General features: G+C 36.2%; 1 protein-coding gene across 12 annotated transcripts in view; it reads right to left on the reverse strand.

The window, feature by feature from the left end:
• Positions 1-23,545, reverse strand: part of COBLL1 (cordon-bleu WH2 repeat protein like 1) — a 75,827-nt gene that overhangs the window by 23,178 nt on the left and 29,104 nt on the right. For 5 of the 12 annotated variants that reach the window (XM_051787246.1, XM_051787247.1, XM_051787254.1 and 2 more), the window contains 4 exons: positions 10,009-10,188; positions 3,411-3,612; positions 2,273-2,501; positions 584-622 (listed from right to left, as the gene is read on the reverse strand). In XM_051787246.1, coding sequence (XP_051643206.1) covers positions 584-622; positions 2,273-2,501; positions 3,411-3,612; positions 10,009-10,188 — 650 coding nt within the window. Of the gene's footprint in view, positions 1-583; positions 623-2,272; positions 2,502-3,410; positions 3,613-10,008; positions 10,189-11,266; positions 11,442-23,545 lie in introns of those variants that run through there. The other 7 variants (XM_051787258.1, XM_051787249.1, XM_051787257.1 and 4 more) reach the window with 5 other exon arrangements.

The following is a 23,545-nucleotide window of genomic DNA, read 5'->3' on the forward strand; positions in this document are numbered from 1 at the left end:
CCAAAGCCTCGATCGGTCCTGCACACATTAACTAACTGTGTGGCAGTCACATTCTGGTGGTTTGCAGAATTTGTCCTCCTTACATTTTTTTCAGAGAATAACAGAATATTCTAAGTTGGAAAGGACCCACAAGCATCACTGAGTCCAACTCTTAAGCAAATGGCCCATATGGGGATCAAGCCCACAACCTTGGTGTTTTTATCACCAACTGAGCTCATCCGGGGTTTTATTCATGCAGAGGATTTGTAAATGTAATAGTTGTCTCTTTTTAAATTTTTACTGGAATGAACTTTCTTAAAGAAATCCCATTGAACGCAAATGCAATGAGCAACAGAAATCAGAAAAGCTGGTACAAGTATCAATATAAATGTGATCCTTAATGTAATAAATTGATCTAGGATAAAACTATAAAAAAATACTTTTTATATAGCTGGGCATATCCATTTCTGCACTATCATTTTAAATATGCATTTAAGATAGGACAGACATTACTGGTGTCACAGTTAAGCAGATGTTACAATAGGAGCAGGTGGTAATGTCACGTAAGTGCTACAGTTTCACCGCCTATTTCAGTAAATCATACCTTGCAAAGACCGTAAATTTAAATCAACTGGTGATGTGGCTACAGAAAGACAAAAAGAAAGACAGAAAATATGAATCTGAATCAAGGATGCAGTTACAAGTTATAAACACAGAAAGCCAAGCTGAACCTTCAACATTAGGGAAAAATTAACTGGCTATTTTGCTGAAATAAAAGGATGTGTATCTTTACTGCCTAATGCTATGAGCTATTCAAGAACTTGAAACTGGAGACATGCAACACAGACTGGAATCTTGTTTGTAAGGAGAGAGGCTCCAATTATATTTCTGAAGCAAAGAGAAAAATCAGTATTTAGAATATTTTGCTCTGTAAGTTTTGGATTGTCAGGCAGTCCAAACTTGGAAGACAAAGAGGAATGTAAAATCAAAATATATTAATCAAATAAAATTTGAATTTAAATTCTATTAAATAAAAAGTATACCTCACCATTTACTTTTATAAAGATAACTGAATATTCAGAACTTTGAACCTGTCTGCAAAATTGAAATGCTGAAACTACTTCGTATTAAGAACTGAAGAACATCTAAATTTCCTCATAGGGCATTGCCAACATATGTCCTTGTATGCCATCCTAAGGATTTCTGGCTGTTGATACAAATGAGGTACAAGTCATATTGTGCAAAATGCAGCTTTGCCAGTCTGTAAATGAAAGCAGTAGGTAACCAGACAACAAACCAGACAATGCACTATGGGCACATGTAGTCAAAGTAACATGTTTAGACAACTTAAAATACTTTGTTTTCCACTGGGGAAGAGAGATGTTTCATTTTTGTTTTCTCTACAGAAAATGGACATATTGCCCAAATCTGTCACTCTGACCTTTAGGAAGTAACTGAGAGAACTCTTAAAACTGTAATCACCAAAGAGTAAGGTTACCATATTTAGGTAAAAAGAGGAGTAAAGACACAAACAAAACCCCAACAAACCCCCCAGGGTTTAGAGCAGAAATAAAGTGAAACAAATACAGTAGTGGTCAAAACCCGGAGTCAATCAATTTCCTGTGAGAAATGTCTAAAACAGATCAAACCACACTGTACAGAATTTTTAATCATAGTACAATAAATCTGTCATGAAAAACAGAGCTGTCCAGCTGAAATTAAAACCTGGACTAGGAATGCCTGTACAAAGATTAGGAAGTTAGTTCATTGTGCCCATTGGACCACAGTTAAAAAGACCATTATTATTCCTTCACAACCTATAAAATTAGCAAGCAGCACTCAGAAATATACATAAACACCATCAGAATATTCTAATACTTTTAAAATTTTAAATAGTTTTAAAGCAAAACTAATTTTCTCTAATGTTTCCATTCGTTTTAGGTTATCATGATCTTATGTCTATGAGTTAAGGGAAACAGAATGTTGTTGCATTTTTTGGGGAAGGTGTGAGGGAAGAAAAAAAAAAGCTTTGCTTTTAGTGAGGATTTGTACTCAGCTACCTTTGTTGCTACTTAACACTTGCTTAGAAAATAAAATTTCTATACAGCACTTCCAAAAACAAAAGTCCAGGTAAACCTGTCTCAGTTTCAAGTTTGTGGAAGACTAATGAAATATATACTAAATTGCTAGAAAATAATTTCTTCATAAGTAAAAAACCCCAATTAAACGTATACATTATTAAAATATTAAGCAAATATCTTTTATATAATTGCAATTTAGAAAAGTATCTTACCTCGACTGATATCCATGGCATATAGTTCTCTTAGTCCAAGGTCATTAAGAGATTTCGTCACATCAAGAGGTTCTTGAGACTGGTAATTCTTCAACAGCAGAGTGTGTGAAGGATCAAACTCACATTTGCTACAGATAATTGGTATGAGTTCTTGAAGGGGTGAATGTGGACTAACTCTTACGACTGTCTTCTGTGTCTTCTTGTAGTTTATCACTACCCTTACCGTTTGCTAAAGAGAAGAAAATTCCAATAAATAGCAGCACAAATTCTGAATGAACTGGCATTTCTCTAACAGCCTCAGAGTAACCACAGGAACTCCACTTATGGCCAACTTCACCAATGTTATAGGTTCAGAATCATTGCATGAGAAACTAAGAACTATTTTGCTATTCCCTGAAATGCAAGGAAAAGACACGTGAAGCAGTCTGCTTCTCCTTTAGCACCTGCCATGTGCCTGGGCAGCAGGGTATGCCTGGGGTGAGGTGCCCTGTAAGGTTATATTAAGAGCTGCAGAAGTCTGGTGATGAGCTAGGAGTGAGTGTGTGCACACATGTGTAGGAAGAAGGTAAAAGCGCAGGAGAAGAGCACTTCTGGCCCTCTGCTCAGTGCTTTAGATAAATTACAGTATTCTTCTATACAGTAGAAGGACAAAGATGGAAGGAAAGATTTAGGCAACATCCAGAAGTTGATTTAGTACTTCTAAAACTTTCTGCCTTCTTAAGAATATATAAATAAAGCCAAGTAACAAGAGAGTACAGGAAAATGAACATACAGTCAGAAGGGCACATATATCACAGCATGACAGATTGTACAAGATGTTGATTTTCAGTCTGTGGAAGGCTGTATTCAGCCACACTTCATCTGCAGAAATTTTCAAAATGACAGTAGGATGGGGAATTTCAAATAAGATTGTAAGATTTCCTTCTTTTGGCAGCAAAGACATTTGCTGCAACAAATTCAAATATATTTTACCTAAGAGGAGGTTATCAAGAACATAGAGCAAAACATTTCCCAGAGCTGCAAGGTGAGAGAATGAGAGACAACAGAAAAAGCTGAAACAAGAGGCCAAGTTACCAGCTCAACATGTGAATACAACAGTGACTCTAATTTCTCAATTTGCTTTAACTTTAGTTCTCACCTCTGGTATAACTGGAGCAGGTTTCTTCTTATCTATTTGTTTTGGCTTTAAAATCACCTTTTCCACTTCAAGCATTCCCACTGGTGTGTTGGGTTTGAATTTAATCTGGCTACTTTCTGCTGATACCAACTCTATAGTATAACTTGATGGATTTAAATGATACTGTGCACAGAGAAAGACCAGCAAGTCCATCATCGGCTTCCTGTAAAAGACATATGGAATTGTCACAACAGGCGACAATTAAGCAGGTTATAACAAAACATGCTGCTAAACATTTCATTTAGTTCATCCCTTCTCTTCCATGACTAAATAATTACTGCCAGGCACTAATTCTAAATATCTTCAAGATTTAAAAAAATAAAATTAAAAAGAAAAAAGTCAACTCCTAAAAAACCACTAAAAGGAAAACAAGACCAATTTGCATAAAAGTATGCCAAGTGCTTGAGCAAAGGGGGAAATTTTTGCTTGTGTGAAGCAAAGTTTTCCTGAGGTCAACAGGGACATGTGGATTAGCCACCTCATTTGACATTTAGTGGGAACTTTAACAGTGGTGATAAATGCCCTGCTATTCATTAAGAACAGTTCTCTCCTGAAGCTTGAAATTTTTTTATTTGTTCAGAGTTACAAGGGACTTTATTTTCAGAAAGTCCCTTGTATGAAGGGATGAGAATGAGCTTTTTGGAAGGAGCAGGAGAAATAAAGTTTGAGGAAGTCACCTTTTTAAGGAGGTTTTGCATTAGGGATCCTAAAATTCTCTAGGTGTTTAGTACAGACAGAGGGAAAGAAGCTAAATGACAATACAGCGGGTGGATACAATTTCTTGAGAAGCTCTGTGTGATGCATCAGATGTCCTTTCCACAATGAAGCCCGGCAAACTGAATTTGTCATATGTAGTCAGTAATTTTATGTCCTTGTTCTCACACTGCTCAAGGAAGAACATGCAGAATGGCATATTAAGACATGCTGAGCATTTCCAGTTGCTACTGAAATAAATGTATTAAATTGTACTTTAAAAAGAAGTGTCATAAATGTTTAAATAATCCAAAGGTAAGGACAGTATACTAACTTTGCATGTTACAGCAACTGAAAAAGGTTACAGTACTATCAGATCGTTCCTCAATAATTTTTTTTGAGTTGGTAACCATCTGTAAGGACAGTTTCTTTTTTAAATTCTCTGTATCTCTCAGTTACAGCTACAAACAGAAATCCATCACCTGCTCTGTCTTACAAGTATATTATGAAAATAATTTAAAAGTCTGTGAAGCAATGAAACGGTATGTTGAAAAGAATGCTGAAGTGTCTATGAGAAAATTAATACAGGGTTTGGCTGGTATGGTTTTATCAGAAATCTTAAACTCTAGATGTAATCTCATAACAGATGCAAGTATCCTGGTAGCATAGCCAAATGTGGAAATAGAGAGCTTCTACAAAGAGGACTCAGGCCAAGTAGAATTCTAGATAACAAAGAATATGAATATGTTTATTAAGTAGAAAGTTAAAACAGACTTTTTCTATTATACAGTTCTGTAAAAAGAATTAAGAATGACTCAATGTTAGAAATTACTGTGAACACTGAATTTTTCCTCCCTTTAGTTTATCCTAGAATATCATTCCTATTTTCACTTCGTCTTTAAGACCAAGTGTTCCTTAAGCAAACTGTCTTCTCATCTGTGGCAGCAGGGCTGGACTCTCTGGTGCACATGCTGCACTTCCAGAAGATGGAAACTGGAAGTTGACAGATATAGATACTACAGACATATTTTTTCCAGAGGAAGGCCTGCTTTAGGGGCAGAAGAACACTTGCCTCAGGAGACAAAGGTAGAAGGAACAATAAACAAAACAAAACATACAGGAATCATATCAAAAGTAGTTATCAGATGGTCTGAAGAGGTACAGAAGAATGTCATATATTCCCATGCTTTCATTTGGATGATATATATAGTAGTCTGAGGAATACCATGCCAAATGCAGAATAATAACTACTTCTCCCTCTTCACATAACTAAACCAGAGAGTTTATTTCAATTCATCTCCTGCTAGAAGAAAGAAGGAGGAACTCCTCTATTTCTTGTACTTCTAATCCCTAATAAAACAAATACATCCATCCCACCCTAAAAAAGGGCTGCAAATGCAAATCATATCATTCCCCCATCTCACTGGGGGCTGGGCACGGCCAGGGAGGAGAGAGCCAGAGGTGACTGCAGATACTACTTCTGCAGTGACCTTTCTGGTTATCAGCATATCCAATAAGCTACCCATTACTTTTTTTCTGGTGCATTTTTATACACTGACTAGCTTTAAAAGCTGCTCTTCAGTTATTGGAGAACAGTAAGAACACCAAAGATGACCAGTGTGAGAACTCCCAAGCAAAGATCACAAAAAGTCATCCTATAGAAATTCACCACAGTGACAGGGGTAAGCCCTCACATTAACCAGTGACACAAGAAGTGACAGAATGATAAGTGAGAAAACAGCTGCTCACAAACAAGACAGGTACATGCAAATTAGTACATGAGAACAGTGATTTAGTGCAAGTTTAATTTCCATTGGTACTTCCAGAAATGACCTGCTTGACTGGAAGATGATGGACTTTAAGTACCCCCATCCTCCAGTGGAGCCCAAGAAGTCTTCAATGACTGCTTTAGAAAGGTATTCCAACAGTGGTAAAAAAATCAAGCTTTTCTTGTAATCACATCCTCCAAAACTTGTAAAACTATTTTTGCTAAAACCTTCAAGGATTGTAGATAGGAGAATACATCTATTACAGTAAATTTAACAGCTTCCATAATTAATATTTAGTAAAATGCCAGACAGTGGACATCAGCTGCCTCAGACTACATCATCTCTTTGTCCTGCTTTATCTAATTTCAGTAAAATGCTTATTTTCAACTTAACTTCATTAAGTTACTTAAGTTCTGGAAATCTCTGATTTTAAATATATTTACATATTCCTGCACCCCTTCATCTCTCATCTGTTTTCCTCTGGTTATTCCTACCTGGCTAAATATCAATAAAAAGTGTCTAAAAGCAGCCTCTCATTACATAACACAGTTAAAGGATGAACCTTTACCAGAATGTATCAAACCATGTTATGTTTGTGATCAACAGTATAAGGTGTACCTTCAAATACTGAACCAAGTGTTTAAAGGAAAAATTGCATCAAACTTCCACACTCCTCTCCAAAAACAAGGGCTAGAAACTTGCTACTTAAAAAAAAAAAAAAAAAAAGAAGTTAAGATTCTGATACAATCAAACTTTAGGAACAAAGCCTTTCCATCATGAAACTTGCACTAAGCACCACTGAACAAAGAAAATTGTCAATAATCACCAAAAGTATTCCTAGGTAGGGATGGAATATTAAAAAAAAGAGAGAAGAAACCTACACACACTGTGGCTTGCTATAGATCTGCAATTACTTAATTACTGTGGCTTCATGGTCTTCCTTGAAAAAAATATTTACTAATCCTATTCGCTAAAGAGAAAAAGACATTTGTTGTTACGGAGAACAAGAAAACCCACCAAAACTCCCAGAATTTGTTACAAATAAATTTAAGTACAATAGGTTTAGAAAAGTAGGGCAACACCACAAAGCTTGTTATTCAGTAGGTAGCTATACAGAGTAAACCAACAGTTTATTAATGACTGAAAATACTCCAGAATGGATCAAATGAAAACTCACAAAAGACTCATATAAAACAAATTCAGCAAAGCTAAGGTCTCTCTAAAAGGCATCTGAAACTGAAGTCCTGAACACACTACCCTGCAAAACAATGTTTGACACACTGTCTCCAAATTAATGAATGTCACTATCATATTGGCTCTTGAAATTGCCAAGTTAATTTACTGATACATACAACTGAAACTAATCACCCAATTTCAAGAAAACTTTCTCAAACTCTGCATTTCTTCCCTGTGGGAAACAAAAAAACTAAATTAAAATGATTAGGCTGCTAAAAAAAAAAAATAGTTTTTAAGTTGGTTTGTTTTTTTTCTTCTTTGGCTGTTGAAAATTCTTCAGTCATATGCTGTAAAATCACTCTGGAAAACATTCCAATTAAAAAAAAAAAACAAACAAACAACTTCACTCATTTCTCTATTCCTGTCTCAGAACAGTGTACCTTCACTTCCTCCCACTCATTGCTCTTACCATGTTTGAGGGGGGGAGGTTGGTCATTCTTTTGAGATAACTGTTTGCCCGGATCCCCCTCCAGGAATTCTGATGTTAGGAGAGTGCACACATCACTGTCAGATTTTGAAGAGCTGAACTGAATCCCTGTTGCAAACTACTACAAAGTATAAATTGGCGCTGAGGTTTAAGTAAGAGAATCCACCCGTGCCTCAAGTTTCAGAACCAGGGATGAGTTATTTCAGTTCTCCTTCTTTTTCTCAGTCTTTCACTTTAGTTTTTTGACATCAACACAAGAATCAATATTCTTCTGTCTTGTAATCTTTTTCTCTAAAATTCCTTCTGAATTTCATTCCGATCCTCTTTTGCTTACTCATACATACTCAGGATTTTGATCTCTGTAACACCTTGCTTTGTGCAGCATAGCTCATGCTATCCACTATGCTAAAGCAGAGGGAGCAAACCAACCCAACTTTATCTAAAACAGAGAAGTTTCTTCTAGTGGACTATAGAATTTGAACAAATGGCAGTGAAAACTCACCATTTTGCTTTTTCTAGTATGAGATTTAAAAGATATTCTCTCCTCAGGACATTTGAAGCTGCTCATCTCCAGTTATGAACAGGAAAGAGACAAAGTACCAATTTGTCTGTTTATGTCATTTCTAGAGGGATCTTGCCTATTTGTTCACAAAATATGACTACCAAGAGAGAGCAAAGCTAGACTAAACGATAGTTTGAAATGTGTTTCACAGTGGACTGCAGGTGCTGCATAGTATCTCCTCTCATTCCGAGTGAGCTTAGCAGTGCTAATATTGGCTCTTATTTCCAAGAGAGAGATTCATGAACTCAATCACATCCAGTATCTGGATTGAAAAATCCCTGTAACTGCGGGATAATAAAACTGATTGGGAAACATATGCACTTCCTGATAAGCCTGTGAGGCCTGTCTTGAACACTGAGTAATTATACACAATGTAATCTGACCAAGTGAAGATACATGCAACACTCCTTTCCAGCACTTTGTTCTGAGCAAAGCATGAGGGAAGGCCACAGTACTCATCAGTGTGGACAAAGGGAGAGAAAAGAAGAAAGAGAAGTTCCTGACAGTGTACACATGGCGTCTCACCTTTAAGAAATTTTAAAATCAAAGGAAGGTACTGTATTTCCAGACTCCAACATTCCTTGTAAACATGCTGGCAAGAACACCATAAAGCATCAGGTAGTCTCTAATTATTTCAGAAAATTTCTTCTGGTAAATAAAATCTCAGATATAAGTTATCCTGAAAACCACACAGAGTCAAGGGGAGGTGTAAAAAAAAAAACCAAAGAAGTTCATCCACTGCAGCTCTGGTGAACAAGCTCACATTTGATACCTAAGCAATGACCTCATGAACTCTAGCAAATGACACAGTGTACAAACAGACTCCAGCCAGACTTTATCTCTCATTAAGAAGTGCAGTAGGTATAACCACACATTTACATCACCTGGTTTGAATGAATAAGTAAGTAAATCAATCTTCTTGCTTTCAGTATCAAAGACACGGGTGATACACTAACACAAGCACAATACACAAACAGGTTTGCTTATTACATCTTAGGATTGCAACGAACTAGCATCTGAGTTGCTGTAGTCCATACACAGCCTTGAACAGCAGCCTCGTTAGTAGACCTGCTATGATAATTAACACAACAGGATTTATGATTTCAACCTTACAGTAAATGTCTTATCTGGGAAAATTCAGTGCATCATACAAAACAGTATTTTATAGAGATTTGTAGTGACCAGAAAAAACAACATTTATGGCTACACATCCTGAGAGGTGCCACACAGAACTTCTGAATCTCAAAAAAACATTCTTCCCAAATGGTAGATAAATGTATAAAGAAAATGTTTCCATATCTATCCAAAATCATAATAGAATAACAGAATCGTTTCATTTGAAAAAGATCTTTAATCCAGTCATTAACCCAGCACTATGAAGTCCACCACTAAACCATGTCCTTAAGTACCATATCTTCATGTCTTTTAAATACCTCCAGGGACGGTGACTCAACCACTTCTGAGCCACCTGTTCAAATGCTTGATAATCCTTACCCTAAGCTAATTTTTCCTAATATCCAGTCTAAACCTCCTCTGGCACAACCTGAGGCCATTTCTTCTTATCCTATCATTTGTTGCTTGGAAGCAGAGAATGACTACAACCTCACTATAACCTCCTTTCAGGTAGTTGTAGAGAGAGAAAAGGTTCCCCCCTGAACCTTTTTTCCAGGCTAAACAACCCCAGCTCCCTCAGCCACTCCTCATACGACCTGTGATCTAGACCCTTCATAAGCTTCACTGCTCTTCTTTGGATGTGCTTTATTCTCAGGTTCACTTAACTCAAGTGTTTTACCAAGTGATTAAAACCTGGATGAAGGTTGAAGTAAACTAGAGAAAGAAAAAAAAATTAAACAAAAATTCTGTGTAACGTACCTCCCATTAACTGTAGTGTACTTGATCACATCTCCTGGCAGGACCACTGATAGTTCAATATCTTTATCGATTACATTCTCTTTCTGTTCCATGATGAGGTTGGTTGACTCTATGCTACCAAATGGAGAAACAACAGTGAGTGTTGCTTCAGAAGGAGGAGGTGGTGCTTTAGATTTTCTTCTGAAATAAATGGATAAAAATTAAAAGTCAATTATGTATTTATATATATGATTCCATACTGACAAACTAACAATTCTCAAAACAGGAATGAACCACACTTTATCCACAAAGAAAAAAAAAGAAGACCAATAAACATCAAGCCCAAAAGAGTTTTTTATATGTACCTTGAAAAAAGTAAATTAGTTACTTTTTTTACCTCCCTTGCATTATGCAAAGAACCCTAACTGTGTATTCTCCAAGCAGATTTACTGGATTAGTATAAACAGAAATACTGTACTATGCAGTATGAACCCAAATTGCAGTGCCAGTGTACTTAATATAGAATAGATATGGGAGGAAATAGTGATATTTTTCCTCCCAAAATTTTTCTTTTTATTATTAAAATAATTCAAACAAATCCTACCAGCTCCACAGTATTTACCTCTATACAGTAATAAAATAACAGTATAACCAATTCTACTGTGTTGTAATATTTATTGACATTTCAGTCACAATCTGCTTTCACATATTCTCATCTATGCTGATTTCCACTTTTAATTATCTTGATACCTTTCCCCATCTCAGTGAGTAGCCAGTGTACTCTTGAATGCAAAGACCAATCACTAAATAAGTTTCACTTTAAAAAAAAACCAAAACAGCATAAAAGGAAAACTCTCTACATCTCTTAATATATTTATGTTACAGTACATTCTGAAGGCAGCACTCTCGTGTCCTACAACATGTAGTCCACTATATGGAAAAGATACTATTATTAAGAATTTTACCCTTAGGAACAAAACCAAACCACAGTGAAGACGCATTACCTCACGAGACCTTTTTAATTTCTTATAAGCATTCTTTTAAAAAGCTTGAATGGAGCCACATTCACAGAAAGTTAATATATTTCAAACATAATACACAAAGTTTCCAAAAATACACTTGTCATTTAGATTCTGGAGCTGTACCAAAGTTTGTTTACTTTAAACCTAACAAAAGAAATTAACTTCTATAGTTGTCTGACAGAATTAAAACAAAGGATCTAGCATACAACAATTAGAAACACATTTTTCTTGGGAAAACAAAGTTTAAAGTCACTCACAATGAAGAGCAAACAAGGTCCAGAGCAGCATTGCAAAAAACGACTGAGTACTGAGACTTCACATGACTGACCTGTTGCTGAAAGTGCTTAGAGTTTTGAACTTCAGAACTCCGTGCTGAATAATTAACTATTCACAGCCCCTCAGAGCTAATCGAGAGCACTCACAGGCCTCCCAACACACTGAATGAGGATCCGCATTCGAAATTTATACCACTTCTCTGTTAATGTTTTAAATTAGTTTGGTGTGCTCCACATACAATTCAAGAAGTGCAACATGAACCGAATATTTAACTTTGGTCTCTAAAGCAGCTTGCCTGTGTTGTTTCAGGCTTATGCAAACATTGTAAAAAGCACTAATCGAATTTCTTTTTACTCCTCCCCAGCTTCCTTAGGGTTTTTTTGCATGATTTTTAGCTTTCACATAACTGCTAAATATAAATTATTAACTAATATAGAGCATCAATACAACTATTAAAAAGAAATAAAACCCCTGGAACATAAAAACTCACCCTACAACATCAATACCAAAAAAAAAATCCAAACCCAAAGTGAACCAATACTGCTTGTCCCCTTTTTTACTCTTTCTCACATCTTTAACTGACTTCAAATGACTGTCAAAAGGTATTTATCACAACTGAACTCAGAATTTAATTGTTGAAGAAGCGTCACAGAGAGACTTGTTTGCAAATGCTAGTAGACTCTATTTTCCATTGAGCAGACAAATGCAATTTTATCACTGGAACTCTACTATTACTAGAGAGTGCTTAATGACACACAGCAATAAATGCATGGTACACATCAGAAATATGGTTTTACTCATACAGTGTCTAACTTACACTGCAGAGAGCTAAAAACTGACCCAATATTCTTATTAAAACACATGTGCAACAGCTGGAGAGATGAAGCTCCATGCATTTATTAAGAACACATACACACATGAGGTCAGGCAGTCTAATAAGATTGCTGAAGACTCACATCCCCCACTGCAGAGCCTGGTGCCCCACCCATCTCAGGCATATCTGCATGAGCTTTATGATTAGTTATGCTTATGTCTTCCACCCCAGACAAAGGAGGAAAAATCCCCAAGTGTACTTTCTCAGAAGTCACACCAACTGTCTGGCAACCTCTTATTAAACAACAAGGATTCCAATGCTTTCATTTTCTGTTTCCAGATAGCATGTCTCTTTTTACCTCCCTTCTCACCAATTCTCCCATCTCTCCTTCTTAGCCCAAAGTATTTGCATTTGGTCTTACAGCTTTCTCATTATTTGAGTTTGTCTCTCTACCTTCCCAGAGCAGCAGCTGCCTGAGAGGTAGGCTGGGCTGCACTCCCAGCCACAGAGCTGAACAGCAAGAACAGCAAGAACAATTCAAGTGACCATGATTACATATACGGGTGATGGTGGAAATACACTTGCAGGGACAGTTTTAACCTACAAAGCCCCTCCTCTCCCTATTTTGCTATTCAAGAAGCTGACACAGGTGGTTTTCTCACCAAAGCATCCTCCACACATCACTTTATTCAAACACCAAAAGTAACTCCAAGTCTACACTGTCATTTCAAATACTTCTCCATCATAAACAACAAACAAAAGCCTGGTTCTCTCCTGCTTCTTCGCCTTTACCAGGTACTCAGCAAACCGGGAGAGCAGTTGATTTGTAATGATTTTGTTAAAAAGACAGAGTTGTTCAGCTAGTTTCTTCTCCTGATAAGGGAACCCATTATTTTTAGTAAGACAAAATACAATCATAACACAGAGAATAATTCCCAGTCATATGAAAACAACACTTCAGAAGCCAGAAAAAAAGCGTTCAGTAAATAGTCTCACTGACATCACCTTTCATGTTCAGATAGCTTCCAGATGTTCTAGGACCTAAGCAGACCTGTTCTAATTTTCAAAGTAAACCTTAGAAGAAGTTAGAACAACTAAAAACCTGTTATTAATTTTCATGGCTACTACAGAATTAAAGGAAAGCTGCAGGAAGAATCAAAGTGCAGTTTATTTAGCTACAACAAAGAGGAAGTTAAAAGAGAAATTTTAATCGAATGAGGCCACAACTCACAATAAGAACTCCTCTGGAAATTGTGCTGCAGTATCCTACACAATGTGGGTCCTCACTCATTCCTTGTCCCCAGGGGTCCCAGCCCCATCAACTGCCTGACCATACCTACACTAGACATTCAAATTGCCCAGTCTCAACTCGGTAAGGGATGCGCTCCCCACTGTTTATAATCAGATAAACAATCACAGCAACATATTATCTTCTATGTAAATCTTCTCTAAACAACTGCTTAAGACAAAACAGAAGAATAAAAAAATAATTAAAGGTTCTTCCTAGTCCTGGAAAAGGCAGCCAGAGGAACACCCACAATGCTCTCACAGGGACCCATATAAGGTGGTGCAGCCTGGGCAGAGTTTCTATTTCCCTTGTTACCAGAGCACCTGGAAGCCACTGTTTATGCCAAGTCTTTCAGCTGGCCCTCATCTTGAAGAGATTATATTTTTCTCCAGAGAACTGATTCACATCTCTTAGAAATTCAAATTTCTGAAGTCCCACCTGCAATTCCTGCCTGTCTTTTTGACAGAATACAATTCCTATATTAAAGAATTCCTTCAGCCAAATGCAGATAGAAGACATTATCATTTTGTTAAGAAAAACAGTACATCTTTTTAAATCAAATGCAAGGCCACAAAGTCAATATTTTATCTGCTTCAGATCCCACTTCTACAGAATAAAGTGTCATTGCTGTATCTCAACAGCTTTGCTGCTTGCCAAAAAAAAAAGTCAGTGATCTGAATGTGTGGAAGCCCTTTTTAAAATAAAGGTCTGACACAGTAAATAAATAATGCATCTATTTATTTGATTTTAAAAAAATTCCTGTTGTTAGAAAGTTACAAACAGTATATTTTTATCTATCAGTAACTAGAAAAAGGCACTATAAAATAATGAGAAATACTTGAACTGACAGTGACCTGGATATCCCAGTTGTCACCAGCACTTCCTTTCAATAAGAAACACTTTCCAGAAAAGAGAGGAAATCTATCTGCTGTATTTGTGTACAACCAAAGGCTATAGCATCAAGAAATATTACTGTTTACAGTGCTTAACTTCCCATTTGGAACACAGTTACATAAGACCCTACACAAAGACAGCTTGATAGCACTCTCACTGAAATTATTTTGAACCTCATCTCCAACATCAGAACCTTTTCTCAAGTTTTCTATAGCAATCACCAAGAACAGGAAAGTTCTTAAAGATCTCACTTGCAATTTAGTCATTTCTAAGGTACTGAAATAGTTCATTAAATATAGTACAATAAAAAGCTTCTAAGCACAACAGGTAGAGTTCAGTTGATTAATTTGATTTATGGCAACATCAAGAACACTGGCTTATACAAAAGCAATTTTTTTTTTAATCAAACTTTAAAAAATGCCCAAAGTACAAGCAAAACTTAGTGTTATTTTCACTCAAAGTCAGAAAAGGATCTAACTCTACTAAAATTACATCAAGAGAGAAAAAAGGCCACTGCAATAAAGCTTCTTCTACAGCTTTTCTTGTCTTTGACCTCTCACCCCAAGCAATTATTATAATGCTTTTGACTATTACAATAATGCTGCTTCACTGCTATGCCATAGTAGCAGACTGCCAAAACCTCACACAATCTTCTCAAACAAGAGTTCAGGCCTACATTAATAACATCAATTTGGGATTTTTTTTTACAATGATACATCCATTTTGGCCAACAGGTATACAAAATATTTAGGCCCCTAGTTTCACGTATAAGCATTCCCAGACCAATACCCATTTTTAATACTCACAGAACAAATTTGTCTTCTACACTAAGTTTATTCTGTTCCGTGTTTGGGGTTAATGGTTTCACTGGAAGTCTTCACAATCAAACACTACTTGCTAGGAAAAACCTTGGAGACAACTGCAGCACTACTATCTGATCTGCTTATGTTTATCATAGTCCAGCAAATGACTGAAGTTATCAAGGTAAGTCACTCAAAAAATCACTGCTATATATTTCAGGCATATGAACAGAAGACCTCTTTAAAAATAAATTCTATTCATCTTGACTAAATTATTACCTGGCACACAGGGTTCTATAGAAAATTTGGGATGCCGTAAGTGCTGCAAAAAAGGTTACTTTTAACTTAAACATATTGTAGTGTTCTAATATTTTTCCTTAACATTTAGCAGCCCAAATATTTTCTGTACCAGTGTCATAGCATCTATATAACATGACTATCAGCCTTGACACTAGGTTTTTATCTCAACATCAATATCACCGCTTGATATACAATCTCTCTCTTTATTTCTACTATAAAAGCCCCAGCTAGATGTTAAGATCAAGCTATGGATCAATGAGCGTCAAACACTGTCCATTCTTAGGTTATCCCTTCAAGTCAGGCTTATGATACATGTAGGACAAAATAAAGGAAAAATACTTGCTGTACCCGCTCCTTAGAGAATTATGATCTTTCAGGTTCTAAACTCATCCTCTCCGTTATTTGGGCAAGACTCTGAGGTCATATTGTAAGGATATTGTGTCTAGCAGGTGGTTCAATAGGTATCAAGGAAAAAATAGTTCAGAAACACATTTTAATTTCAGTTTCCAGGTAGAGGAACAAACACAGCCAATTTGTAAATCTTTTGTAATACTGGAGTATTTTACAGTGCATTTCTCTATACAGATTCCCAAGACTGAAAGGATATCATCAATACTGTAAATCACACCCATACTTTAAAAATAATAGATAAGAGTAAGATGGCACTAGAAATAAGGCACTGGGTATATAGCTCTGCCAACAAAATAATTCATTGTGCAACTGATAAATAAAATGACATGGCAGTAGTAAAGCTATGGGTGATAACAGTATTAATAAAGTGATCTTTGAAGATTATCTCTATGGGTTTACTCAGAAAGGTTCCACCAAACAACAAACCATCTGCAGATGTTCCCTTACTCATGCCTATATTCAGATGACTGCTACAAAAAAAGAAAAAAAAAAGTAAAATGCATTTCCACTGTCTTTCCATACATAAATTGGATCAAGAAAATAAGGCATCTCTGGAATCAGGACATGTTTTCAAAGGTCTTGCTAGAGAAAAGGTTTCCCTAGCCCATGGGATGTGTGGATTTACCCCCTAGATAGCCTCATTGCTCTGAAGAAAAGATTTTTCTTTTTAGGAAGTCTTATACTAGAGAGAAATAAATCACAGAACTAGAACAGTAACCATGACAGTAAGGTGAAAGCTTAATGGAATCTTCGGATGTCTGGTTCACACTAAAAGCAAGAAAGGAGCAAATGAATCCTTTGGTTCCCTCCAGACCATTTGGAACAGACATTTGCCCCCTCTGATTGTCTGTCCCCATGGCAGTGGCAGTCTTGAAAACAGAAGTGACTGTATTTGAGTCATTATTCATGCAATGTTTCTCTTATTAAAAGGAAAAAGGGGCAATTCAGAGGCAATGTAAACACAGATCTGCGTGATGGGCATGTTTTCAATTGTGCCCCTTCTAGCATTAAAGGGGCACCAACTGCAGTATAAACATATAATTAATGAAAGTACAAATCTAAAACTTTTCTAGAAAAACTATTCAGTCATTGTCCTTCAAAGCCAAATTATAACTAATATTACAATGATTTTTTCAAGCTCACTTAAAGCATATGAAAGACTCAACTCCTGAGCACAGATCTTGTACTATCCAAAGAAACATGGTTAGCTCCTCTCTAGGCATAAGAATTGCCTTGCTGTTAGGAAGACAAGCCAAGAGCTTCAGAATCCTAGCAGGCAACAGAGGATAAAAAGATACTTTATCCTATAAATTAGCATAAAGTTTATTATTACTATTGAGGGATTATAGAAATGTGTTCTGATACAAAAATTTCATTACAGTACATCCTGTTGCACCAAGAGAGGTAATTCTTTTTCTCCTAAAAAAAAAAATACACAAACCAAAAACAACAAATGAAGAAATAAAGAAATATTGTGGAAAATTATTTCTGATGACATTACTTCTAAGGAGGTTAAGAGTTTAGATTTCTGAAGTAAGTAGGGCAAAACAAAAAATAAATAATATATGTATTTGTACTATATAAAATACAAAATCGGACAAAATACAAATACAAACTCGGCATGTCTATGTGTGACATACCTCTGCAGTAAGCAGATACTCAAATCTATTTGCAACCTTTTCATAAAGTAAAAAAATGCAAAAAGGAACCCAGATTTGCTACCAAAAGAAAGAACAAAAAATCTGAATGGTATTCAAAACTATTAAAGCCTCCTATGACTCACTTAGCCTTTATTATATTTGCAGTTATGAAAACAGCCTGCCAGAATGGAAGGAGTGCAGGCAAGAGAAAGCAGTAAATCTGTAACAGTAATTGAGTAATATATAACTGGTTGAATAAACAGGAAAAGAAAACAAAGAGCAGCTTGATCTGAAAGGGGGAGCTTAACCTTTGATACACTAATAAATCTAACAAATACTTAAAACTCAAGCAAACGCATGTCACCTCCGCTAGGAACAAACCCTCAAATCTTTTTCAAGAACTGCTAAAAGGTTGCTCATACAGATGTTTTTCTTCCATGACTAGTAAGAAAGTTCAATCAGGGGCTCTCAAATAGAACAAAACCTGAATCTGTCCCTCTGGCCATTATCTCCCAGCCATGAAAGCAGGTATAACAGCACTGTCTTTTCAAAGCCTGCAGATGAAACACCTAGCTCCGCTCATGGCTTTTTCAGCTGCTATTCTGGACATCAATAGATGTAAGAATTGTCAATTTAACTGAGCTTTGCTGCTGCTGCTTTTCTCTCCTGTTCAAAATCATGTTTTAGAAGTAACACTGGAGGCTGGCACTGGATGGATTTAGAGGCTGGGAAAGGTAAGGAAAGAAAAGCAGATCAACTCCGTATCACAGCAAAAAGAGGCTAATATGGACCCCTCCCTTTTCCCTCACATACACACATGCCTCCAATACAGGTACCTGGGTACAGGTACCAGGCACACTCAAAATCCCCTGGATCCATTTCTTACTGGATCCTTGCAACAGACAAGGAAGAAGGTATTTCTTCGAAGAAAACTGGCTCCCTGCATGATGGTGGTAACATGACCCATTACTTCCATTAGTAAGCCTCTGCACTTTCTGTAAAAAGGTACAGAACTTCAGCATTAAATAGAAAGTAGGAAAAAATTCTTATTTATATAATAAGGATTACAATTATCAGCAGTCTGCTCTGGGGAACCTAAAGAACCTTTCCCATACAACTATGCTGATGAATAATTTGCTCCAACTGCTACACTTCGCTCCTGTATTCACACCCACATCCTTTTCAACTTTCACTACCACAAGTTTACAGCCAGTAGACTTCGCTGCTGAGTTTTTAACATGTTAACAGATGATTTAGTGCCAGTAGCATACAGACTTCTATAAGAAGTTCAACTGAACTCTATTTCTTAAATTCTTTCTTTGTTGCTGTTAGCCAAGTGCATCTTGGCTTTGTGTAGTTATTTAGGTACTTAGTCCATTTAGTCCACAAAATTGTTATAATGCTTTCCATGATAAATGAAAGTGATATACAATATCCAAGGAAAACACAGAATACACAGCAAGGACTCTACTATATTAAACGCTAAAAGAATTTACTTTTACAAGTTATTACAAGCGACTAGTGGGTTTTTTTCCAAACAGATTTTAGATCAAAATCAGAAGAAAGCGAATCAAAGAAATCAGAAAAACCTTACAATCTGCATGAAATAACAGCATTCCTCAATTAAAATAATCTCAATAACTTCATTTGAGTTTCAAGGCACCAATCATCAACTTAAAATAAAATATGCAAGAGCTTCTCTACCCAGAAATGTACCATAGAAATTTCAGCAGTCTGTACACCTGGATAAATTTATAGATCTTTATACACCCTCATCTTTGAGCCACAAGTGGGATTTTAAAAAGCTTTTGTATCTTTGACTAAAATAATCACATGCTTTGTCTGAAAAAGGACAACAGATGTGAATTATTCTTTCTTCTTACAGGCCTGTATTTAAGTTCTGGCAGTTTATGTACTGCCCTACACATGAATTCTGCATTCCCTCAAAGACCAAGGACTTGTATGTTGCTGCAGGTATATAATTATTGGTAAATATTTTTCTCACAGTAAGTATTAGGAAAAGTAAAATAACATAAGTATTACTTTGAAGCCAATTCTGCTGATCATCTAAACAAGGAGAAGGAAGAATAATAGCTAAAACTGATTATACTACTACTGCTTACCTCCAACATAGCACAGGTTCTTCTCCATTAATATGAGGTGAGTTTCTTTCAATAGCACATGGAGGTAGAAGGGAGGGACTGTGTGTGTGCATGGCAAGCTCACTGCTTCCTTCCGCTACTGCTGACCTCAGTAAGCCTACCTATTTATAATCCCACCACCTGACCAAACAGCCTACAGAGTACATCTAGAGATTTGTATAGCCTGTAATCCTGACATATCTACTTTAGCCAATTCAAAAGAGAGTATTAAGTAGCTTTGTTATGTCTTCTGTGGCTTTATACCATAAAAAGAATCCAATCCTGTTTTCCGCACCCCTTTTATTTTTGCAAAACAAGTTTAATGGGAATTTTTAGAATTAGGACTCATCCTTCTCTCTATGTTTTTTAGCTTTCTCCATTTCTCTGCTTGTAAGATACCAAACTAAACAGCTCAGGTGACCAAATTTTAGTGATTAGTAGAATATTCATGCAGCAAAGGCAAATACCCATTTACATCCAGTTAATTTGATCATCAGTACTACCTACAAAATTATTGAAGCTTAAGATCTTTACAAATCAATTTCACAAACAAAAGCACAATACTTATGCTATCAGGAAAACAAACAACCAACTCAGCAGTGTTTAAAGTAGGATAATTTACAGAAGCCTGACCTCATAGTCAGTTAAAACCAGAAGCTGCCTAAAAGCAATTCTCAATTCAGTTACCTTTCCCCAAGTCAAACCTAATGCATACAGCCCTGTGAGCACTGCAAACAGCTCAGTCTGCCCAGGGAGTGGGAAGGAATGCAGTCAACAAACTCTTTGGGCAAGTGCTGTCATCAATGGCAACATCCTGAAGGTTTCTATCACTTGTAAACGTTGCTTCTAGATCTGTATCAGGCCACAAGGTGTTTCGAAGCAGGTTGAGTACTGCTTCAGTGAGAGGATAACATCTGCCTGAATGCATGTGTGCTGAGTGAACAGCATTACCGACAGTTCCTTATCTAATCTTTCTTACCTGAGAAGTCCTGTCACCCATCCCAGACAAAACAGAAATCGAAGTCAGCTTTGCCTAAACCTGTGTTAGGTTGAATGAAACAAACAATTGGATCAATTGACTGTGTTCAAGTCGACTGCCCTCTGCAACCAAACTTCAAAAATTAACAGAAAGAATAAAAATCCCTGAAGCAATTTCACTTGCCAGATAATCTGGGGAGGGCAATTATACAGATGCAGCCAGGCTTGCAGGACAAGACTGCCAGTAACAAAAGTTCCAGTACAGACAGGGTACCAGTGTTGGCTAAAACACCAAGCTATTGCCTATGGCCAATATGTCCTACTCAGGACAAAACACTGAGAATTTCACTTGGAGGTATTAATTACTATCTGGGTCTAAGGGCTATAGTTAGAAATATACAATTAATACAATAATAAAATACCTGATTTTTTTAGTCCTGCTGTTATTTTGCAGTACTAAATTTTACATACTATTTACCTAGTTAGCAATTTACTTTTTATGGTTTTCACAGATTAAGCAGTAAATTTATCACTGTTAAAAAATTATATGGTTTTCATTCAGGGAGTGACCAATGGGATTTTATATTACTGACCACCATAAGCAAGTGCCCAACGTTTCAGGTAGCCTGAAAGGAAAGAAAGGTTTTCTACTTCTACAAGTATGTACCTGGCTATTTCCCCTGCATCTCACAGAGGTTACTTTTACTTTTTCCCCCACCAATATCACTCAGCATGGACTACTGGAGGGTTATTTTGGTTGTGTGGTTAGAGTTTTTTAATTGTTTTGTTGTTGTCGTTTATTTTAATTCCTAGAACACTTGTGGAAGGTAAAATGTTAAGAATTTTAAAAGATGGGGTGTGAGAAGAGCTTACACAGGGTATTAGGAAAAAAAACCCAAACCACCATGTAAGGGAATGGAATTTAAAAGTTTGATAAGAATTTGGATTAGAATTTTAGACTGCTTCTCATTTTTTCATAAATCATCTACTTAAATTACTCATTATGGCATTGCTGTGTAGCAAACACTTCTAAAAATGAAACGTCAACTGAATTGTATCAGCAACAAAAGGCAATGCATGTGAATGGACCATAAACTGAGACTTATTTTATTTCTTGTGTGTATACTTTAAAAGAAGCAAGCCATCTAATTTTGCTAAATAGAATGATGCTGTAGTGCTAAATACAAAACACTTTCTAAAGAGGTCCCTGTACAGGTCATATTTTACTACAGATGTTTGATGATCTATAATCCATATAATTGTTTCCAAGACCAAAAGGATATGAAGACTTGTATATACCAGTGAGGAGAACAAAACAAAACCTTCCCAATATTCATTTTTAGATCTTTAATACCTTCAGATTCACTTGTCTGTGATTACCCAGAGCATTTACTACTTTTGCAAAGGGGAGAAACAAAAAGAAAAAAAACCAACAAACAAACAAACACAAACCACAACTCTAAAAGCCCAATAGGCTGTTAGACCCCAGATAATGTGTACCAATTATCTGCGCATGGAAAAGCTTCTCAGAATTATATGTTTATGAAAATCCCCAATAGAGACATATCTGTGAAGCTGAGAGCTCTTTGAATCTATTGTCTCTCTTGTTATAAACAAAAGACTGTTTTTTAAAACTGAGATTTCATCTAACCCTGAAATAGTAATGATTATTTTTTTTAAATAATATCCTTTAGAAACTGAAGTCTGAAAGCAGCAAGAATAGCAGGAAACCTAGATTACTGGCATTCCTCCAGATAAAATTCCTGCTTTATTAAATACTCTCTCTTCAGTTGCTTTGTACCTACTGAGATGACATCTCATCTGTGATGGACCAACACAGCCAAGTCTCCAGGGACAGGCAAATAGTTTTGTTATATCAAAAAGAATTGGAGAAGAGAGCATAGACAAGAGGCTTCCAAATGGCTTGGAAGCAGACCAAGAACTTGTTTTTCTATGCAAGTCACACATCAACAAGGAAAGTTGATTTTAGATTGTATAATCACTCAACATTAAGAGGGACTTAATTATTTTACCATTAGTTAACATTTGGTTTAAGTATTTTGTGCATCATCATTAAACAATTCTGTTGTATGTTCTCTTTTCACTTACTTGGAACAGTTAAAACACAACAAATTAGTACATGTACAAAAGGTAAATCTAAAAACATAATGACATGGTCTCTCAGCTCTCATGCCCCTTATATGAAAGTCACACCTTTGACCATCCCTCTTGATTCTCTCTGAGTCTTCTTCTGTTTTATTATATCCTTTTGGAGATGACAGAATCTATAACCATGCACTGGATTGTCATTATGGATTTATACATTCGCAAAATCATGTTTTCTTTTTTCTTCCCTATTCCTTTGCTAATGTACATGGCAAATTGATTTGTATTGAGTCTATCTAAAGTGAATTTAACCTCATTTTATTATCCATTTATTTTTGTAAAATCCTTCTGCAAATCTTCTCTTATTATTATGAATAAGATTTGTTTACTGTCAGCAAAGTGCCACCTCATTATTAAGCTATCTTCTAGATTATTAGCATATAGCATGTTGAACTAAGAGTTCCAGCACAGATACCTGTGGAACTCTGAGGTGGCAGCCCCTCACCTTCATAGCAGACCATTTCCCATATCTCTGTTCTTATTTTGGGTCAAATTATTTAACCTTGCAAGATTTACCATTTTATGCCACGTTTGTTCAGTTTCCCTAGAAGGGTGTGGGCTTTTGGTCTTTTGAAAGATGAGCACGACTATGCCAGCTGGCTTTTCCTCATATGTTTGGTCGGCAGAGCCTTTAGATTCTTTTTCTATTTTTACGGCCTTAAGACGTTTACACTGTAGATACACTGCTATATCAACAAGTTCCTCATTTTATTCTAACTGTGGTTGTTCTATCAGTCTGCAGAGAAACAGATTTTGTTCTTACATTCAGCCACCAAATTTATAGTTTGCCTTGAATACTAAGGTAGCGTTTAAGAGACCTCACCAAAG

This window comes from Manacus candei, unplaced genomic scaffold, assembly GCF_025592945.1.
Source record: "Manacus candei isolate 608988 ecotype Guabito, Panama unplaced genomic scaffold, ASM2559294v1 h1tg000023l, whole genome shotgun sequence".
NCBI lineage: Eukaryota > Metazoa > Chordata > Aves > Passeriformes > Pipridae > Manacus > Manacus candei.